This window comes from Podarcis vaucheri (genome assembly GCF_965113315.1).
Source record: "Podarcis vaucheri genome assembly, chromosome: 12".
NCBI lineage: Eukaryota > Metazoa > Chordata > Lepidosauria > Squamata > Lacertidae > Podarcis > Podarcis vaucheri.
This window is the reverse complement of record NC_138750.1, coordinates 31,612,895-31,633,802: the sequence shown is the minus strand read 5'-3', so window position 1 is coordinate 31,633,802 and position 20,908 is coordinate 31,612,895. Positions and strand designations below refer to the sequence as shown.

The 20,908-nt window shown below is 45.1% G+C and overlaps 1 protein-coding gene across 4 annotated transcripts in view; it reads right to left on the bottom strand.

Annotated features, from left to right (window-relative positions):
* Window positions 1-14,827: 14,827 nt before the first annotated feature.
* Window positions 14,828-20,908, bottom strand: part of AGR3 (anterior gradient 3, protein disulphide isomerase family member) — a 43,615-nt gene continuing 37,534 nt past the window's right edge. For 2 of the 4 annotated variants that reach the window (XM_082194029.1, XM_082194030.1), the window contains exons 5-8: window positions 20,109-20,185; window positions 19,937-20,000; window positions 18,268-18,351; window positions 14,828-16,384 (exon numbers count right to left, since the gene is read on the bottom strand). In XM_082194029.1, coding sequence (XP_082050155.1) covers window positions 16,335-16,384; window positions 18,268-18,351; window positions 19,937-20,000; window positions 20,109-20,185 — 275 coding nt within the window. In that variant the 3' untranslated portion in view covers window positions 14,828-16,334. Of the gene's footprint in view, window positions 16,385-18,267; window positions 18,352-19,936; window positions 20,001-20,108; window positions 20,313-20,476; window positions 20,790-20,908 lie in introns of those variants that run through there. The other 2 variants (XM_082194031.1, XM_082194032.1) reach the window with 2 other exon arrangements.

The following is a 20,908-nucleotide window of genomic DNA, read 5'->3' as shown; positions in this document are numbered from 1 at the left end:
GCATGCAATGCAAGTAGACAAATAGGTACTGCTCCGGCAGGAAGGTAAACAGCGTTTCCGTGATCTGCTTTGGTTTCACCAGAAGTGGCTTAGTCATGCTGGCCACATGACCCAGAAAAACTGTCTGTGGAAGTGGACAAACACCGGCTCCCTTGGCCTTTAAAGTGAGATGAGCGCTGCAACCCCCGAATTGTTCATGACTGGACTTAACTGTCAGGGGTACCTTTACCTTTACCTTTACTGTTAGTATTGTCATATAATTTCCAACATATTTTGGATCCTACTTACGATATTTTTGGTTACTAATTTATACAGAAATCATTCGAATTCTGCCATAGAAAGGAGATTCTTACCAAGGTGGGCTAAAATAAACTAGTTGACCATCCTTCTGTGGATCAGGGCCCATACATTACTAGTTTTTCTGATTGTGGGGAAGCTTCTAAGAGCAGGAAGATTGGAGACGGAACAGAGAACTGCAAGTGACCCCTTTCTGAGTTGCCATCTCTCAAGGCTGTAATTGAACATAGAGCGTAATGCACTCTCAAAAATAGTACAGCCCAAGCTTTCTAGATCAATAGCCAGCACCTTGAATTGTGCTAGAAAGGGAAGAGGAAGCCACGAGAGCTGTTAAAGCATCACCTACAACACCAAGTTTGGCACAGATTGTTCCAGATATTTGCTGCTCTCATTAAGCCTTAACAGCTACCAGTGTTCTCCTGATGTAAAAAATGACAGAGAGTTTTATGACACCTTAAAGATTTATGAATATATAATGGCATAAGATTTTGTGGATTGAGGCTACTTCACTAGATGCAAGAAGTGTTCTCATCAGCAGCTGCAGCTGTAAGGGGAAGAACATTGTAAACTGTGGGGTAAAATCCAGCCAAAGTTTAATTCTTGCAGAACTGTACTCTATACATTTCACAGGCATTTGACTCCATAGTTTACAATTTCCCCCCGATCCACATATAACTACCATGTTTAATTGATGTTTAAAATAATTTTTGTGAAATACTTTAAAAATGGAACAAAAAACAAAATCCGTACAGGTAACAACAACAACAACAATTTATTATTTATACTGCACCCATCTGGCTGGGTTTCCCATCTGATTATCTGATATAATTTCCCATCTGATATCTGATTCTGATATCACAGTAATAAAAGCTTGAAAGTGCAGGTAAACCTTCTGTAGCACACACACACTCTTTGTGGCCCCTTCAAGATCAACATGATAATTGTAGCATATGTTTCCATGGACTAAAGTGAGCTACACCTAAAGTGAGCTACAAACATGCAGTCATTGGTAGTTTTGCTGACTATGGGGAAGGGGCAGTTGCACAGCAACAGAGCACCTGTTTCTAGTGTAAATGCTTCCTGACTGAATTCTTGGCATTGCCAAACAGAAGTGGGAATATCCCCTCTGTGAAGCCCTGGAGAGGCACTGCCAGCCAGTGTAGACATTACTGTGCTAAATGGACCAATGGTCTGACTCAGTGGGAGGCAGCGCCCAGTGTCCCCACTTTGTGAGATGAATGAAGCATTTATCCTTGGTGGATGTATACAGAAGGCTATAGAAGTGTATGAGTGGGGAAGAAAATTTTGTAAACAGTGGGGTCCAGAGTCTGCAAAATGGAGAGGGCAGTCACAGAAGGCCTGCGACAACCACCACCACCATTTCTTGGCTGTTTCATGCTGTCTCTGCTATAATTGACATAATTTTTTGCTGCCTTTTATTGTTTTGTTGTTGATGATTTTATTTTTCCTATACAGTCGTACCTTGGTTTCCGAACAGAATGCGTTCCAGAAGTCCGTTCAACTTCTGAAATGTTTGGGAGCTGCGGAAGCCACGCCAGACGTTCGGCTTCTGGGCAAAGTTCGCAAATTGGAACAGCTACTTCTGGGTTTACGATGTTCAAGTTCCAAGTTGTTTAGTGTTTTGTTGGAAGCTGCCCAGAGTGGCTGGGGAAACCCAGCCAGATGGGCGGGGTATAAATTATAAATTATTATTATTATTATTAGTTGTTGTTGTTGTTGTTGTTCATGAACTAAGCTGTTTGAAAACCAAGGTACGACTGTATTGTATTTTACCCTTTGTTTGTAAGCCTTCCAGGGAATATTGATTAATACTAAAAATGCACATACTTAGGGCAGTATGTCAGCTCTTGCTCACAAAAGCTTATGCCACAAGCAGTCTTTAACCAGTCTTTAATGCAGCACATAAGACTCTTTGTAGTTACAATTGCCTTACAGGCATTGATTGATTAGAATCAGTAATGTCCACCTAACCTTTTCCTGGTTGGTGTGCCGTACCAAAAAATTGTAAAGACACGTGTACTTAAGGCCCAGCGGCAGATCTCACCGTCTCTCATGCCATAGCAAATATGTTTCCTAAGGTGGAGACTGTAACAGGCTACAAAGTCCAGTCATCATTATCCAGGTAAAAAAGGGTGTTCACCTTGCTTCGCTGGATGCATTCTTCTTTCCTTGCTTCTTCCTTGGCTCATAAATGCAACAGCTGCCCATTCTTTAAGAACTGGCACCCGCTAGCTTAAGAAAGGGTGGGGGGATGGAAAAAGATAAGTAGGATGGCACTATATGCAGAAAAAGATAGATCCTCCAAGTTGCCCAGATACATGTTTAGTGAAGTGAACACATTTAAATATAAATCCTCCTTTAGGGGCTCGGGTTACATACGCTTCAGGTTACAGACTCCGCTAACCCAGATACATGTTTAGTGAAGTGAACACATTTAAATATAAATCCTCCTTTAGGGGCACTGTGTACAGTGGTACCTCGGGTTACATACGCTTCAGGTTACATACGCTTCAGGTTACAGACTCCGCTAACCCAGAAATAGTGCTTCAGGTTAAGAACTTTGCTTCAGGATGAGAACAGAAATCGTGCTCCAGCGGCGCGGCGGCAGCAGGAGGCCCCATTAGCTAAAGTGGTGCTTCATGTTAAGAACAGTTTCAGGTTAAGTACGGACCTCCAGAACGAATTAAGTACTTAACCTGAGGTACCACTGTACTTAAACTCCCCCCCCATAATTCTTAAGCACAATCAGCTTGAGTCTTTGGTTGAGTTGAGCAGTGTCAATGAGTGTGACCCTGAGCTCTCCCTTCCATGCATTCAGTGAATGTGAAAATGGCTTCTGTGCTATAGTGTGGAAGAAACTGAGGTGTTCCTCGGGTCTGTGCAACATTTTTGTGTTGTTCTTTACTCCTTATGTTCGGAATCAGAGGTCATCTAAGGACTGCATCGACTTCTTCCTTTCAATGCAACATTCGCCATTGCAAATGCAAATACTGGCTTGTGCCACAACAGCAAAAGCTCCAGGGAGCACTTGGACTTCGCTGCAGGTTTCTAGAAACATGCAAGAATCTGTCAAGTCTGCTTCACCCAGACCGGAAATGTCATTGGATGATGTGTACCTAACTTCTAGGGCAAATCCTGCTGGGCTGAGCTATGACGCCGCACTAGCCTTGCCGAGTGTCCCATCCCTGAAAACAAACAACCACAGTGCTTTGTTAAGGTATTAAGGCCTAGTCATCACAGAATGTTATTTCTACCTGAGGATTTTTGGGGCTTGGGCCTCATCTGCACCATACATTTAAAGCACTGTTCTACCTTAGTGTCCCCTCCCTGAATAATAGGAACTGTAGTTTAAAGGTGCTGAGAGTTGTTAGAAGACCCCTATTCCCTTCACAGGGGACTGTGAAGAGTGGTTGCTGACTCTTAGAGAGGCAGAGGTGTGTTTTTTATGCACGGTCTATGTTATCCTGTACTTCTTTTCAGGATTAGTGATCTTTGAAAATGGCTCTGAGCCCCAGGTCTGTTGTGTCAGGCAGCGGCGTAGCGTGAGTTGTCAGCACCCGGGGCAACACAAGTAATTTGCGCCCCCTAACCCGGGGCAAGGCAAGTAATTTGCGCCCCCCCCTAACCCGCGAGTTGCCGCTGGCGCTGCCGCCCAAACGACGCCGCTTGCCCGGAGGAGGAGGGGGGCAGAGAGGCGAGGAAAATGCAACTGCCCAGCAGCTGCAACAGCACCGGCGGAGGCGGGGCTGTGAAGAGGGGCTGCCTGGCGCGTCCTCCGCGGCGAGCGCTGAGAGCCGCTGCCTGCCGGGCGCCTTCAGCCCAGACGCGCGCACAGCTTGGCGGTTCCGCAAGACATGCGGCTCCGCTACAGCCTGCGCCCGAGGCTCTTCGGCGACTCCGGAGGCAGCGAGCGCGCCCCCCCCCCAGATGTTGCGCCCGGTGCGGCCGGCACCCCTGGCACCCCCCACGCTACGCCACTGGTGTCAGGCCACTGAGCCCAGTACCCAGATCTCTAGGCCAGTTGGCACTGCTGCTGGCTACCCTTTCCCATTCTTGTCAGCCTGGGAACCTGCTGCTTCTGCTGGCACTGATTAAGATGATGAGTGGGCCTGGCAGGGAGAACAGCACATACCCGCCAGCATTTCTCCAATGAAAATAGGGACGTCCCATTCCATATTGATAATTTTACTATTTATACCCCACACATCTTACTGGGTTGCCCCAGCCACTCTGGGCAGCTTCCAACATATATAAAAACATAACAAAATATTAAACTTTTTTTTTTTAAAGCCCTCCCTATACAGGATTGCCTTCAGATGGCTGGGGGGGCGGGTTGCATAATGCCACACCCTCCAACATTTCTCCAATGTAAATAGGGACATCCTACGGTAAAGTGGGGCATTCTGGGATCAGATCAAATCAGAAACCGGGTTAGACGGCTTCTCTAAATCACGGACGTCCCTGGAAAATAGGGACACTTGGAGGGTCTGACAGCTCAGGAAGAAGGAAGGCAGCTTAAAGTGGTGTCTATTCAGCCTGGTTATCCACTGCAGCTATCAACACCTCTTGGGATAGTCAGCCTGGATAAGATGGCAGCAGACCCAAGGTCTTGCCTGGCCTTCTTCCTGTGGAACTCCTTCTGCCAGGTTGACTCTTCATCTTGCTTGGTTGCAGTGGTGGCATGGAGTAGAAAGGGAAGGTCTAAGGGGTTTGTGGAGTTTAGTGTGTGTGTGTTTGTTTATTTGTTTGTGTGTCTGTTTTACAAGATCTGGGGCAGTGGCGTAGCGTGGGTTGTCAGCACCCGGGGTAAGGCAAGTAATTTGCGCCCCTAACCCATGGATTTGCACCCCCTAACCCGTGGATTTGCGCCCCCTAACCCTAACCCCCAGATGTTGCCCCCAGTGCGGCCGGCCCCCCCTGCACCCCCACGCTACGCTACTGATCTGGGGAGGGGTTTTTGCAAGCTGTGAGGGGGTTTGTGAAGTCTGAGGGTGGATGGAGGTGTAGTTGGGATTTTGGTGAGGATTTTTTGGTGAGTGGGTAGGCAGAGTTGGTGAGCAAAGGGATGGGGATGGGGATGCCCATGTTGGCAAGGTTTAGTGGTCCCAGAGTTCCCTGTAAAGAGGGATGGACTGTGAAACCACCCTGGGAATTGTAGCTCTGTGAGGGGAATAAGGGTCTCCTAACAACTCTCAGCACTCTTAACAGACTACATTTCCCAGGATTCCCTGGGGAAAGCCATGATTGTTTAAAGTGGTATCATTGTGCTTTAAATGTATGGTGTGCTTATAAAGATAGACACCATCATTTCATTGGGCAACATCATTTCATTACATATCCTGATCTCTGAGAACAACTTTGACTTCCTTTTCCACATCCACAAGGCAGAAAAACTTATTAAATTAGTGGAAAAAATATATAACCCTGAAAAATGTCTGTACAATGGTGCGGGCATATGATCCTGGTGCAAGTTTCCAGGAACTTTGTTGCACTCAGTTCCTGCTTATTGCTTGCTTACAAAACTGATTGGCAGAATTGTACTTATTTCTGTAGCCCGTCTGATGTTTCAACTATGGCGAAATCAATGTTGTATCTTTGCCATCTTTAGTGTGTAGTATTGGAAGCTGGACAAGGGGAGTCAGATAACAACAAGTGCTAAGCATGCTTAGTTCAGCTTGCAAATATTTCATTAAGCGATAGCAAACCAGTTCGTTACTGTTTCAAAGCCCTCTCAGAGCAGGGTGGTTACTGATTAGTCTGCATATGAGAACTTGGAATAGAAATACTGTACTTCGCTGCTCTATTTACCCAGAAACCGCTTTTTTAATATGAAGTCAGAAAGGACCAGGGATGTCCTGAACAAAAATAACAGAATGCTTCCCCCATGTTGCAGATCACATGAGATTGTTCTTGTTCTTGGGCACCATCATCTCATTTGGCATGGTATCTGCACTCAGTTTTCATAGGCAAAGGAACCGAGAGCATTTCCTCCTGTGCAGGGTGGCTCTGAATACTCATACATTTGGAATCTCTGTTGACTGCAGACAATGACCTTGGTTAGGCTGCCAGGTGATAAACAGCAAGGGGCTGAGGTTTCTAAAAGCACCTGTTCCGACTCCATGGATATGCTGCAGTGCGAGAATGCAGCGTTATGTGCTGCAGCCTGCTGTAATTCCCTCCTGCAAAAAAGCTGAGAGTCTGGATGCGACCTGGACTGACACCTGACTGACACAGTAGATGAGACGGTGTCCCCAGCTGAACCTGCAGGAAGACACCTGTCTGCCCTTTGAGGTACGGAACAGAAGGGAATGACTGTGGGGCTCAGCTAGAAGGCTGCTGCCGCTCCTGACCTGAGTCGCTAGGAGGCGCTGTGGAGGACATAGTCAGAGGAGGAATGGGAGGAGCTTAGAGGGTCCCACCGGGTTGCAGGTCATTAATTCTGGGACACAAGAGGTTTTCTGAACCTCTTCACTTCACTTTCTTTTGTTATGCGGTCATAGACATGAACAAAAGGGCCCGGTGGCTTGAGCGATAGAGACCTGGACCCGGGTGATGATCCAAGTGGGTTAACAGAGGATTCTTCTATCCTTCTCCCTCTCCCTCACTCAGGAGCCCCCCATCACCTCCAGGAGGTGGCTAGCAGAAAGTGAGATGCTGATCGAGCTATTATCTCTCACCATGGAGATGCCCGCACCAGCACAAGTCCAGTCCACCTGAAGATTTGCTAAATGGCTCACCCAATCTCAGGACTCCAGCCGCTTGTCATGCTAAAGGTGTGCCTGCCCACTCTTTGAAAGGAAGGTGCAGCGAATGTGTGTTGCTTGCTGGATCAACATCTTAGCTTATGCTTATCCCTGCATTTAACCTCTCACGTAGCTGTGCATTCTTGTAACCCGGGATATGCTTTATGTACTGATCTAATCTGAAAATTAAAGACATGGGCAGAACTGGTGCTGTAAGCTCAAGTTCTTCATCCATCAAAGAGAGCCAGGACTATTTCCCCCACCCCACCCCACCCCACACACCCAGCATCCACCACCTATAACAACTGTCCAATGGTAGGGCCAGCCTTATGCATTAGTGGGTTAAATTGTGGATCTGCAAGTTGAACAAGTGACCATATTCTTCCTCAGAGTCTCCATATGCTTCATCTGTTGCCCACAGAGATTTAGAAAGCATTTATTGTGCACCCTGATGGTGCCTCGCTCTTTTCCAAGCAGTAGCAGAAGAGATTAAAAAAAACTTTTAAAAAGGCAACATCAAGAATGGTCTGGCAGTGTAGGTTAAAACTGCAGTAAGACTGGTTTGACAAATGAGCTCAAGATCTCAGAGGGCGCGGTGTTGTACATTCTTAAGCACAATCAATTTATAATTGAATTCAAAAAATGAAAGTCGACAGGACTAAGCTAATCGAATCTAACCATTTTCACAGGTCATTTGCCCCCCTCAGGGCATGACAAGCCACTGACTTAAATTCAGCTTGAAATTCAACAGTTTGAAACCACAACAATTAGATAAACAGATTTTTGGAAAGGACTATAGCTCCATGTGGAGCATCGGCTGTGCTTGCAGAAGGTTCTGGGTTTAATCCCCGGCATCTCCAGGTATTCCTGGGAGTCCTGTCTGAAACCTTGGATAGCTGCTGCCAGCCAGTGTAGGCAGTATTGAGCTCAATGGTCAAATGGTTTGAGGGCATGGTTTAAGGCATATGCCCATGTTCCTCCAAATGTGCTACTGCTCTTTGCTGTCAATATAGAAATGCAAAATTTATGTGGGAAATTGCCATAGTGTATGTTTGCAGCCAGTCTGGGCATCTAGGATGTTATCAAGGGCGCCACCGCTCCATACCCTTCCTCAAATGACCGCCAGAGGGAGGAAGGAAAACCGCTTGGACCTCTGCTTAGAAAGCACAGTGTCAGGCACTGGGCAGAGGAGGAATGGTGGAGACCCGCCTGCCCAGCCTGACCCTTCCAGAGAAGAGGAAGACAGTTCAAAATTACAACAGGGGTTTGAGGGAGGTCACGGCTCAGAGGAAGATGAGGGGGAAAGCTGGGAAATAATGGGAGAGGAAGAGGAGGAAGAAGAAGCAACAGGAGGGCAACAGCTGGCGGAGACAGTGTCATTAGAAAGCATTTCAGATTCCCTCCTCTCCCAGAACCCGGCAAGCCTTGAAAGTAGGAGAGCAAAGGGCTCAAAAGCAAAGGGTCCTCAGCACTGCTCATATGGGAGAAGGTAACAAATGAAGAAGTGGGAGAAAAGGGGGTGGAGACCACTTGGGGCAACACCATTATTCCAAGAGGCTGCATTCCCAAGCCTCTCTCTGTAAATGTTGAATAAAAAGCAGATGGTAAGAACTTTTCCTTCTCTCTCTCTTTTTATATATAAATTTTTATTAGTTTTTTAACACATCATTTTCAACAGTAATTAAACATACTTTTACATCTTATTCCATCAGTCCTGTCTGAAAATTTTCAAATCTACTCTCTTAGTATGCATTTCTTATTTTCCCTATTACATTTCAAACTCATAACCAATATCTCTATCTTTTTCTACTTTGTAACACTTCGTATATTTCTCCTTAGAGAGCCAGTGTGGTGTAGAGTTAAGAGCGGTAGACTTGTAGTCTGGGGAACCGGGTTCGCGTCTCCGCTCCTCCACATGCAGCTGCTGGGTGACCTTGGGCCAGTTACACTTTTCTGAAGTCTCTCAGCCCCACTCACCTCACAGAGTGTTTGTTGTGGGGGAGGAAGGGAAAGGAGATTGTTAGGTGCTTTGAGACTCCTTCATGGAGTGATAAAGCAGGATATCAAATCCAAACTCTTCTTCTTCTTACAAAACTACAAAAGTTTTGTAACTTTTCCTTGTCTCATCCTGCTGTGGGGGTTGGTTCCTCTGCCGCCTGACACACACAAAAAGTCGAAAACTTATTGCACCAGCACTTTATAGGCACAGGAAAAGTGAAGTGTGGTTCACATTCCCCCATGGATTGTACTTAAGTGGCATTTTGCATAAACAAGGTGGCTTCCTTTATGCAGTGAGACTCCCCCTCTCATCCCCATGTGTGCTTCCTAAATCTATTCTGGGTCCCCGTCCCCCATCCTTTGGAGCAGCCTTGGCTTCTTCACTGAGTTATAAGGGGGCCGTTACTTGTCTCCTAACACTCTTTCAAGGACTTTTGTAGCATGCAATTGCCCCCAGTTTGCACCTATGTGAATTCTTTATTTCGCAATGGTGTTGATAATGCCTTTGTATTTTCATGCTTTGGTAGAGCATGCTGTGAGGTCATTCATGCACTCAGCCCTCTTGGTGATTCATTCTTAGAGGAACACACATCCTGGAGATTTCCTTTTGTTGAATTAGCTTTATGCACACTAGTCCCCGGATTTTCACCTCCAAAACGAAATTGACTAGGGGCGATGCATTTATAAATAAAAAATAATTAAAAAAATAAGCGCCAGTAAAACAATAAACTTCCTCCACAAAAAAACCACAGCCCACATATGAATAAAATACTAAAAGGGGGGGCACAACACAAACTACACCTTAAGAAAAGAAAAGCAGCCTTGAGTGGGGGAAAGGAAACACAAACAGCAGTTACAGTCAAGCCTTGCTGGAAAAGAAAGGAGTTTAATTAACCATTATATTCGATTTACCTAGAAGAGGCGTGAGAAATGAAGCCCCTAGAACATACCATTCTCAGACCAAGAGAAGATTGATCCTCATTCTTCATTCTAATAGGAAGCACTGTAAGGCTGCCATTTACTCCACTTCCCTGGTGTTTCCAGTTAATTTCCGCCTTATGTTTGAGCTTTCACACACTGTAAAAATCTCTTCTGGAAATCTAATCTATATTTTATTTTGTTCTGTGAACCGCCCTGAGACCTCCGGGTATAGGGTGGTAAAGGTAAAGGGACCCCTGACCATTAAGTCCAGTCGTGACCGACTCCGGGGTTGCGGCACTCATCTCGCTTTATTGGCCGAGGGAGCCGGCGTACAGCTTGCGGGTCATGTGGCCAGCATGACTAAGCCACTTCTGGCAAACCAGAGCAGCGCACGGAAACACCGTTTACCTTCCCACCCGAGTGGTACCTATTTATCTACTTGCACTTTGATGTGTTTTCGAACTGCTAGGTTGGCAGGAGCAGGGACCGAGCAACGGGAGTTCACCCCGTTGCGGGGATTTGAACCACCGACCTTCTGATTTGCAAGTCCTAGGCTCTGTGGTTTAACCCACAGCGCCACCCACATCCTTGTATAGGGCGGTACATAAATAATAGTAATAATAATAACAACCACCACCACCAAATAAATCACAAGTTAGAGCTCACTCTGGAGTTATCTTCTTGAAGAAGAAAAATCCACTTCCAAGTCTGGAATACGTTTGCAAGCCTGGACGTTTTGCATAAGGTCCAGGAGATTCAGAGTCTCTTTACTGTCTTATATTGCTGTCAAGCGGAGCAGCAGAACCTGGCTGGAGCCTCTCACCTGCCAGTCTGCTGACCCTGTCGGCCACCTCTCTTTGTGTCCCCATCTCCCCTCCTGCCTTGCTTGCCATGCTGCTGAGGATGGACAAAGAGGAGCAGCTTTTCCAGTCCATCCATGCTTCTCACCACCACCAGAAGCAAGGGCATCATTCACCAGGCTTCCTGTCTGTACTCACCTGCAAGGTCTGGGTGAGGCTCCACTTGTAGTTTTCCTAAAAGAAAGCCACTTGTTTTAAGCTGGTAGTGTACTGGGCCTCAAAGTTTTAAAATGCAGTAAAATACATAGATTTCCCCATTCCTATGCAGGCTTATGAACCTACTGCTGTAATACTTAGGAAGGTCACTTGTGTATCTCCAAAAAAAAGAGAAGAGGGTTTACATATATCTGGTATGTGAAAATTTGGAAATAATTACTGTGATTTAAATAGGAATGCAATGCATCTCACCATATTAGGGACCAAGAGACTTGTGTGCTCACTGGGTGGTAAGGGTTGACGGACAGCTTCAAGGCCTCTGATCTCCTTTCTTTCAACCAATCACAGACAGCCCTCTCAAACACAGGACTGTCCTCTATAATGTAGGATATATGCCCCCTTGCAAATAATCCTATGGCAGGATTCAGACAGCTGTACAACTGGCTGGGCTAGCTCAAAGGGAATGTGGGCTTGTGTTTCTTGAAAATGAACTCTCCATGCTGTTGGCAAACCTCTTTTGAAGGAATTTTACCGAAGCAGTTTGCAGTATGTGGCTCTGTGGGTGTGCGTGTGTCTCTGATCTGCAAAATAACAACAACAACAACAACAACAGATCCCGTTGGGCATTTCCAAATGCTCAGGGGCAAACTTAACATAACTCATTGAGCCTTGGCCTATAAATAGCATGATGTCTAAAGTGGAATTACTTGGGAATTAGAGATATTTATGTAATCATGTGGGATAGAAGTTTCATCTCTCCCTGAACCTCCTTGGAGAAAAGCAACATTCAGAATCCCTAAGTCACCTGCTGTAAGTCTTCTGTTATGATGATTGTCTCAGGCTAAAGTCCTATTTACACGGGGGTGGGGGGCAACCCAACTACCCCCCACCAAGTAAACAGAGCTAGGATTGGGCTTGAAGGATTTTAAATAGAGACGGCGTACACACCATACAGTTAAAGCCCTCATCTCAAGAATCCTCGGAACTTAAGAGTGCTAGGAATTGTAGCTCTCTGAGGAGTAAACTAGATTCCTCAGGATTCTTGGGGAGAAGGGAGAAATGTGCTTTAATTGTATTGTATGTAGGCAGTCAGCGTTAGCATTCAGGATTTATGTCTGAAGGAACACAGTGACTTGCTACAACCAAATAAAGGAGAGCTGTGTTTCTGGATCTGACTGGTCCTCGGGTTAAGACACATCAGCATTTGGAATTTTCCTCTTCACAGGCCCTTTTTAGCAGCTTACAAGTAGGTGTAACACATAAAACAATGAAACGTAAATCAGCCCCAGAGCTCATTCATCCAGTTCATGCTTTTTCTGTCACCTAAACGCTGAGGTGTTCCAAAGCCTTTGGTCTCCATGGCAAACATTTTCTCCCTCTTTTGTTACAGCTCACAGCAAATATTTGTACAGAGTGAAATGTTCAGCCCCATATATTTATGGACCTGCCATCTGCTGAGGGGAGCCACCACCCACCTAGTAGGAGACGGATACAGGCTAAGGACCTGTTCCGTCAGTTTTCGACTTTCTGCATCCCCGTCCGTGTGCAGTTCTGAAGCTGGAGGAGTTTGTTTGCTTCCTGTTCAGATTACTGGCTGCCGATAAGAGGAGGAAAGAACGCGGTGCGCGCAAATTTGCTTGGGAATCGTATCAAGGCTTATCCCACACCCCGTTCTGCACACATCATTTTCAGTCTGAAACAAGTTCTTAGCTGTGTCGTGGAAGGAAAACTCGGCACAGCGGAGGGGCATGTCCTTTTGTAGGCATTTACAACAGCCCTCTGCAGGAGTTACAGAGAAAGTGTAAAGGAAACATGCGGTGGGTGGAACAGGGACTAGCGTGCAAACTCTGCCCTCCCTCCCATTGCCATTCCTACTACCTTACAACTCATGGAAGGAACCTGTCTGAAGCAGGCAGCCTATTGTACTGCTGGAGACTCCACGTGCATTTTTAGACTGCGCAGAAAAAAGAGTCTTTATGACTATGTGTTTCCTTTAGGTCACAACTGCACTGCACATTAACTGCACTCTTATACCATTTTAACAGTCATGGAGAATCCTGGAAACTGTAGTTTTTTGAGGGCGCTATGCATGCTGTAAGCATGCCCAGCTGATTGTTGGGTGGGCGAATGGGAAACCAGGAGGAAGGAGGAATGAAAGAGGACATGGGTGGTTGGCTGGAACTCTGAATAGGGCAGCTGAATTGGTAGAGCAGGAGGTTCTTAATCTTGGGGTTGTGGGTTTGAGCCCCACATCGGGCAAAAAATTCCTGCCTTGGACCAGATGATCATCGTGGTCCCTTCCAACTCTACAGTTCTGTGGTTCTAGGATTAGGAATGTTCGATGCTGCTGCATTTTGTTGCAACAAGTCCCACTTGTTACCTCCATTCCTGATATTCAGGGCGCGAGCCAAAACAGCACCATCAAGAAAACACTGGCAGTATTAAGGTAAATTCAACAATGTAAACAAGTTTTGATGGTGCAATACTGGAATACTGAATGGTACAGTTTTTGTAAAATATGCAGGGATTTATGATATGTAAAATGAACCATGGAACGAGAAGAAGGGAAGTCATGGATATCTTAAGGATGTAAACTGAGTATTTTAAATGGTAAAACAGAAAACTTAATAAAATTATACACAAAATAGTACCATCAATGTTTAATAGGCATGGAAGAAGTTTCGCAAAAGTACAAAAACGCTTTAGAAAAAAAATATAAATGGAAGAGATGCGTGCCCCCCCCCTCAATAAAACAGGCCAGTGAGTGGCTGTGGGATCCTGACTAATGGTTATGGGGCAGGGCAGAACGGAGGCATGGAAAAGAACAGGAAGATGCCATAGTCAACCCACCTTTTGTTCCAAGCTTCAGTTGATAAGTCTAATTCTTATTCTGCAGAAAGTCCACAAGAGGGTAGAAGTGCAATCAAGTCAGTCTACAAGGGACAAACTTTAAATGTGATCAAAGAACAATAGGAACTCTCTTCCCACATCGCAGGACAAAGGGGCAGTGGGTGCAATGAGCCAGAGTGATGAGTGATTGAGACGTCCTCTCTGTGTGGATGCAGTTTGAAAAAGAAGAAAAACATTGCTCTTGATTTGTCGCATCTATTCTAGGAAGATGAGAATCTTCAAAGAAACACACTGCTGCTTAAGCGCTCTCTGAGTAGGTGCCCTGCCTGTCTTGTTTACGTCTCAGGAGATGTTGTCTTTCCCCATTATATTCACAATGACCTGTGCTGTTGACTTGTCTGCTTCTTTCCTTACTCTTGTTTCTCTGGCTCCCACTGTGTGCTTCAGAACGCAGAATTGAGAAGATTCCTTCATAAGAGCCCCATCATCTGTTTTAGATGGATGCAGTCACTGTTGGTGCTTGAGGCTGAACGGAGAGGTTTAGAATGGCCACTTGGTCACAGAACGACTAGGTGGTGATGCGGAAGCGGAGGAAAGGATTTAGATGTTACTGAATAAGAGCAGATGGAAGGGCTTCCGAGTGGGAATGTAGTTTAACAAGTAGAATAGTTGCGCTTAAAAGGTCTGGAGCAGAGAGGTTGTTTCTTTCCGACAGTGGCTCAGTAATTTCTGCTTGGAGAAACCTCCATGTGAGTACAGTGCCCACCTGTGGCACTGATGGGGACTGCACATCCTCTGTGCCAATGTTTCTCAAACAGCCTTGGGTCACTTTCAAGTGGGTCACAGCCTGCCCAGTGCCCCCCTCCCTTGCCTGCCACACCCCCAAGCTTTGCAGTTTCAGATTTGATGAAAGGTGCTTTGAGCTATAGTTGGAAACGAGAGGCAGAAATCATAAAACAAACTGACAACACCAAAGAGAGGTCTGAAGGATTCGTCATCAGTTTATTATTTTATTTTTTTGGGGGGGGTTCCCCATACAAAATTCAAATAATTTGAGTAATTTGTGCAGATAACACAACCAATTCCTTTGCAGAACAACTAAGGCTGTGCTCTTAAGCCACCTATTAAGAAGTCAATCCCACTGAAATCAGTGGAAATGATTTTTGAATAAACTTTCCTAGGACTGTGTTGTAAGAAATTGATCTTTCGCTCATTCACACTATCTTAGCAAATGCAGATTGCAATGAAATCTTCAAGATAACTCTGCACAAAAGCCTATTTCTACACAGCATTATAAAGACTGGGAGCTAACTACTGTAAATTAATGGACATAAGAAATGCAGCAGGAGATTCTCATCTAGGTAACCATGAATACAAGAAGCATCACTGGAAAAGAGAAATACCTTTTCATCTCCAGCACGCCTATGCTAGAAGCAGCTCCTAGCTATTTAGATTGCAGAGCCTGCACTGGTTTGCATCAGCATGGACTGATGCTCATCTGTGCATCTTGTATGGTTGGGATGCACTGAAACAGAGCATTTTACACCCTAGGTTGAAAACTATGGGAGCTTCCAGTGTATAGCCATACATTTATGCTAATATGTTTGCATGGACATTGTATGAAATTGCCAGCTAGTGGCTTTCAGGATGGGTGAATCTGTCAATTTCCATTTCTCCGATCTTCTGTAATCTTAAATTCAGTTCTCCACATTTCCATGTATATAAAATTCACCAGCATTTTCATGCTAATTGATCCAAACAGATGCATTCTTGTGCATAATTTCCCCTACTATACACATTTCTGCAAAGCAGTTTTCCCCATCCTAGCATACTTTGTATCTTATTTTCACAAATATAAGCATTGCTATGTATGCTTTCCTCCAACTGCAGATTCTCAAGCTGTGGAATGAGACTCTGTGGGGGGGGGGTATTGTGATATGAAGTTCCAGGAAGGGAAGGATCCTGAGGTAAAACTGTGCCTTCTTTCTCACTAACTGAGGTTTGATACTGCATCCATGGCCACAACTGCTCCATACTTTGAAAGCATCATAATGCCCCTTTGAACAGTCGTGGCTTCCCCCAAAGAATCCTGGGAACTGTAGTTGATTAAAGTTGCTGGGATTTGTTAGGAGGCCACCTACCCCCCTCAGAGAGCTACGATTCCTAGAATTCTGTGGAAAGAGGGATAGACTGTTAAGCCACTCTGAGAGCTATAGCTTTGTAGGGGGAATGGCAACTCTCAGCACCCTTTACAGACTACATTTCCCAGGATTCTTTGGGGGAAGCCATGACTATTTAAAGTGGCATGATACTGAAGATGGGGCCTACTTCTACTACTACTACCACCCTTGGAAGAGGCAGGATAGGCCTAGAATGGGATAACGGCAGGTTGGGAATAAAATTCCAGAGAGGGAAAAGAGAGATGGTCCAGATAGACACTTCTTGATTCACATTGCTTCCCTGGGGTGTAATGATCTCACCGCTGCACTTATAGTTCAGTCTGAACAAGACGCAATGCTTTCTTCATGTTCTCTATTACTGAAAAAAAGGAGAGAAAAAGATAGTGATGTGAATGATGATCACGGTTAAAAATAGAGAAAAGAAACTACCAAAAATCTTGCTGTTTTCCCCACCCCACTGACCTTTGGAAGCAACAGCTGGGATCTTCTTGCACGTGGAGAGCAAAACAAAAGAACCCAGAAATGCTTTGAGCTCCATCCAGTCAAGTGCAGGTGCAATACAGCCACATACCAATTAATCTCTGCCTGGGCCCAACAGACCTCTGTTTGTTCTTCCTGTCCCCAGCTCTATATAAGTATGAAGGCAGCAGAAGGGGCCAGTGCGGGGAAGGGGAGATATGTGCTTGGCTCCCCATATCTGGATCTTGGCTGACACACAATAGTAAAATGGTGGTGCGACCTTTTCACAATTGTCAGGAGCTTTCCTTGGAAGGCTCTTCAGCAACTGTGTGGCTCCGAGAGGCCATGTCTGTAGCAGCGGGAAGTGGCGGTGGCAAAGGTGCAGGGGGAGGGTTTGAGTGGGTGGAGGGGACAAGAGATGGAGGCAGAGGGGAAGGTGGAGGCATGGTGCATACGGGCGCCTATTTTTCTTGGAAAAAAACCTCTCTCTCTGATCGGAAGCTCAGCAGTTTGAATCCGCTGGACGGGGTGAGCTCCTGTTGCTCTGTCCCAGCTTCTGCCAACCTAGCAGTTTGAATATATATACAGTGGAACCTCTACTTACGGACGTAATCAGTTCCGGAGGTCCATCCGCAAGTCGATCCGGGTCGCTGGTAGAAGCGCCATTGTGTACAGGTGCATTCAGCGGCAGCACGCTTCTGAGCATGTGCAGACAGTGTCAGCCTCTTCTGCGCGTGCGCAAATGGCAGAAGCCGCTTCTGCACATGCGGGAATCGCTGCAAACCCAGCATTTACTTCCAGGTTTGCCATGGTTGCAGCTTGGACTGGGCCCAAGTAGAGGCGGTCATAAGTAGAGGTTCTACTGTATATATATGCCACAAGCACAAGGATAGCAGTGCACTGCTCCCCTGGCCAATGTCCATATGCTCAGAACATCTGAAACAGCAACCTGTGCGTGTAAGTATATGAAAGCTCCCCTTTGGATGCTGCACTAAACATGCAGACATCAGGGCATGGGGCCAGTAAAGCATATAGGCATTAGTGCTGTGCTGTCAGCTGTCCTCAAAATTCTAGAATTTCTTGCTTTAATGGAAATGCACATGTCCAGGAAGGCTGCAGAGTGCAGACCACTGCTGGGATGATATGTAAGGTGAAAAAAGGAACCTCATTGTTGGTCCTACAACAATAGGATTCAGAATGCAGCAGTCTGATTGGTCCTGGAACAATAGGATCCAGAATGCAGCAGTCTGATTGGTCCACAGGAGCCACCCAATCCAGCTCCAGGTGGAAGTAAATCCGCAACCTGATTGGCCTACAGGAAAATCCTGGAATTAGCCAATAATGTGGGGCCCATTGTGTAAATAATGTATATAAAGCAGACATTCTGGGGGAACTTCCATTCCTCCTCACCACTATGAGCTGAATAAAGAGCATGAAATCCACTCTCGACTCCGAGTATATTTCACTCATAAACATCCCTTGGTTTCTTCAAAAGTAAGGCGAGCAAGACAAAAAAACCTGCACCCAACCTGTGAGAGTTTCTGTAACATTTTCTTCCCACTTTAATAATTTTTGAAAGCCATTTCTTTTCTCATTAATTAATAGAGGGTTGTTGTTTTTTGTTTTTTTAAAGTGCAGGAGGTAAATTTTTGGCACAGCAGTAAGCAGAAAGTGCAGACCTGCTTCTCACTCTGGGTGTTTTGTAATCTCCTGGAGGGGTTCACCTGATCACTCCCTGTATGGGCAGCACAAACATAAGCTTGTTTTGAGGAATCAACTCACAGACTGGCAGGTCCTGAGGCTCATAAGTATAGAGTCGATTGGAGTATCTTCCAGTGATGTCAGCCCTTACAGTGAGAGAAGGATCTGGAAAAGCAAACAATATATTGCAGTCATCCCTGATATAACAGCATCTTACTCTTATTTCATGCTAAGAGGTAGGAATTAAGATTTTTGAGGGATGTTACTCAGTAGTCTGTAATGAAATTAATTTTAATATGGCCCAGTCTAGAGTCTGATTCCAGTTATGGTTCTCAGGGCAAGGACAACCCATAGTTTGCTGGTTTGGATGTGAAAGCAAACTATGGTTTTCTGAACACCTGGACATTACTAATTAATTAGTACAGCACTCAAAGGAGACGGAAGCAGAGGGATGAGAGAGCATGTGTATAAGAACTTGTTCCTATAGCACCAAACAATAGTTTAGCATTAAGTGTGAACCAACCCATTGCACAACAGTGATGGACGGTTGGGATGTGAGTAGGAATCTATCTGGGCTGTCTCTTAGTTGAAGACCCAGGTCATCGAGCCTGAGCTTCCACCGCCGCCACCTGCCACAAACCATCAGGAGGTTTAACAAATTGAAGGACATTGTCCTCTTTCTATGCTCCGCCGAATGGCAACATGCAGATGGGGACAGATATACCCCTGCTTTAAGTCATTTACATATGGTCTTCTCTTGTATATTATTTACTACAAAGCTCGATGACTAAGCTCTTTAGCGACGAAACATCAGGTTACCAGAACAACCTCTGAGCGCTGAACCACTGGTATATCACAAGTGGACTCTTTATTTACTATGTTTGCTATTGTTTAAGATAAAACTTGTTTGGGAAAGAAACTACCTTTGCCATTTTTATGGATGTTTAGTGTTTGTTTACAGATAGTTGCCTTGGTGATATTATCTTGTGTTGATTGCAGTAGTCATTGTATCACCACCCTGTTCATTGCAGGGGGCCTTCTCTGTAGTGGCGCCTGTCCTGTGGAACGCCCTCCCATGAGATGTCAAGGAAATAAACAACTATCTGACTTTTAGAAGACTTCTGAAGGCAGCCCTGTTTAGGGAAGTTTTTAATGTTTGATGTTTTGTTGCTTTTTAAATTATTATTATTAATATTCTATTGGGAGCTGCCCAGAGTGGCTGGGGAAACCCAGTCAGATGGGTGGGGTATAAATAAATTATTAATTATTATTATTATTATTATTATTATTATTATTATTATTATTATTATTAAACAAACCACCATTGGCAAGAATGGCAGCAACAACAGCAGATATGTACCATGCTTATGATACTACTGTATTCTCTTGTTAATTATGCTCTCTTAGATGAGTATTTTGTATTCCTTTAGTTATGTTTTCTTTTGAAATCTTTCAGATAATTATTTTTTTTAATTAACTTTGTTGTGTTAAATGTGTATTCTGTAGTTGACCACCTTAGCAATGTTTTGTAGAGATCTACGGCTGCAATGTTAGCCATGTATTTATTTTAAGTTTACATTACTGCTAGGAACAGGCAATTTTCACCTTCCCTTCACCATCCCTGGACTCTCCTGCAGTGTCAACCAGCAGTTCCTACTCCTGAAAGACTTAGATGGGCTACTGCTGGAAATCCTCATGCTTCATTGAGATGAGGTTTCATTTTAGGGTCATAGTCACATCCAACACATACCTACAAACATGATTCGAGGCACATATTGTCCATCAGGTGACATGTTCTTGTCTGTTGTTTCATGCTGGCAGGAAAAAAGAAAAAAAGAATGCACAGCATCTTAACCTTTAGCACTAAATCAAGCATTATAACTGCAAACAATAAGTTTAATCTGTGCATTACATGTGCGCACCATCAGATTGAGCATGATGAAGTTGTTCTGGCACATCTCTTGAATTTCTTGATTGTCCACGAAAACCTTCTTCAGTGCTGGAGAGAGCAAAGGAAGATTGTCATTCCAAGTGCAAAATACAACAAATGCCAAGAGAGTAGGCAAGCATTCCTCTTTATTAGAGTGTTGTGGGCCAGGAGTCAGCTTCGCCTGCTGAACAGCAGCCTGAAGGGGGAGAAGGCAGAGTCATTCCACCTGCAGCTGATCAGCCTTCAAGGACACAGAGGAGAAGAAGGCACTGATGAGAACCAGCTGGCTTCAGCCTTCTCAAGCAGAGATTCCAGCAGCAGTCAGATGCTGGCAACAACTCTTGTAGCTCCTGGCCCTACCTTGCTGCTTCCTGCTTGTCTTGACCCCATGATCATCAGATTCCCTGACCCCTGGACCATCTGACCACATAGATTGCTGTTTGCCCAATCTTAGGACTGGACCTGATTTTGGATGCTGACTTGCCTGACCTCCAGGCAAGTACACCTCAGAGACTCTTCTGGTTGGCTGGCCTCCCAGCTCCACTGAACTCTGCATGCTGTTGTTCTACAACAAAACTACGACATAGAACAATACAAAATAGAACCATCCATTGTGGTCATATCTTCCATGACCCCGTCTTCCTCTTCACAACAGAAGACAGAACAGGCACCCCGGTCAAAGTCTTTCCCATCAAGGTAAGAGACATTGTATTTCTATTTGAATTAGCGTAAGGTTACCAGATGTCCCTGTTTCCCGGGGACAGTCCCCGGATTTACAAATCAGTCCGCACA